Genomic DNA, 866 nt, shown 5'->3' on the forward strand with positions numbered 1-866 from the left:
AGGCGAAGGGCACAAGACAAGCGGAGGGTGCTCCCTCAGGGGAAGGCCCGGGGCCTGCAGCAGCACGGGCGCTAAGCGGGTGTACGTTCTCCCACAGAGAAGTCTTCTCCTTTGGAGAGACTGTGGAAGGGCCGATGGGACTCTGCCCAGGAGCTGTCCCCATGACTGAGGCTGCAGAGAACTGAGCAAGAAGCGGCCAGGCGGGGGAAAGGCTCAGGACTGGGCGGCCGCAGAGGTCAGAGACCATGCTGGTCTCCCCACATGGGGACCGGCATCTGACCTCTTGTTTTCCGCTGAGGGAGAGAAGTGAAGAGAAAACAAGGGCGCCTCTCCTCCTCGCCCCTCTCTCACCTCCGTTTCTCACTCTCAGACTCCCATCTCCTCCCGCCTGGTCTCCGGGTAACAAAGCCGCTGGGTCCAGCCCCGCGCATGGCTGGTGGGGTGCGGGCTGCGGGCTGCGGGGTAGGGGGAAGCGCAACTGGTTTCCCGGCGATAGTGGCCGACGGAATGGCTTCCCTGCAGAGGGCCCCGAGGCCCAGAGGGCCTCCTCAGCGGCGACGGTGGCCCGCATGAGCATCCCTGCTCCGCAGGAGGGTCCCGCGCGGGTATCTGGCCCGCACTGCCCGGGGCGGGGCGGCGGGGACCCGCGGACGCGGACACCCGGGCAGCGAGCCCTGAGCGCCGGAGGCATGGCCGCGAGGGCGGCCCCGGGCCTGGAGGGGGCCCCCCAGCACGAGCAGGTACGGGCGCGGGCGGGGCGGGGTCACCGGGTCGCGGTCCCGAGGCCCGCGCAGGGGCTGCCGGTTGCACAGGTCGGTCTCCAAGGCCCCCTCCCGCGCGCGCACCCGGGGGAGGGGCGAATGACC

At 70.6% G+C, this 866-nt stretch overlaps 1 protein-coding gene across 1 annotated transcript in view; it reads left to right on the forward strand.

The window, feature by feature from the left end:
• The first annotated feature begins 689 nt into the window (after positions 1-689).
• RNF175 (ring finger protein 175) overlaps positions 690-866 on the forward strand; it is a 65938-nt gene continuing 65761 nt past the window's right edge. The window contains exon 1 of the mRNA XM_010840723.1: positions 690-740. Within this exon, the coding sequence (XP_010839025.1) occupies positions 690-740 (51 nt within the window). The remainder of the gene's footprint in view (positions 741-866) is intronic.

The sequence above is a fragment of the Bison bison genome, unplaced genomic scaffold (assembly GCF_000754665.1).
Source record: "Bison bison bison isolate TAMUID 2011002044 unplaced genomic scaffold, Bison_UMD1.0 scf7180017864146, whole genome shotgun sequence".
Lineage (NCBI taxonomy): Eukaryota > Metazoa > Chordata > Mammalia > Artiodactyla > Bovidae > Bison > Bison bison.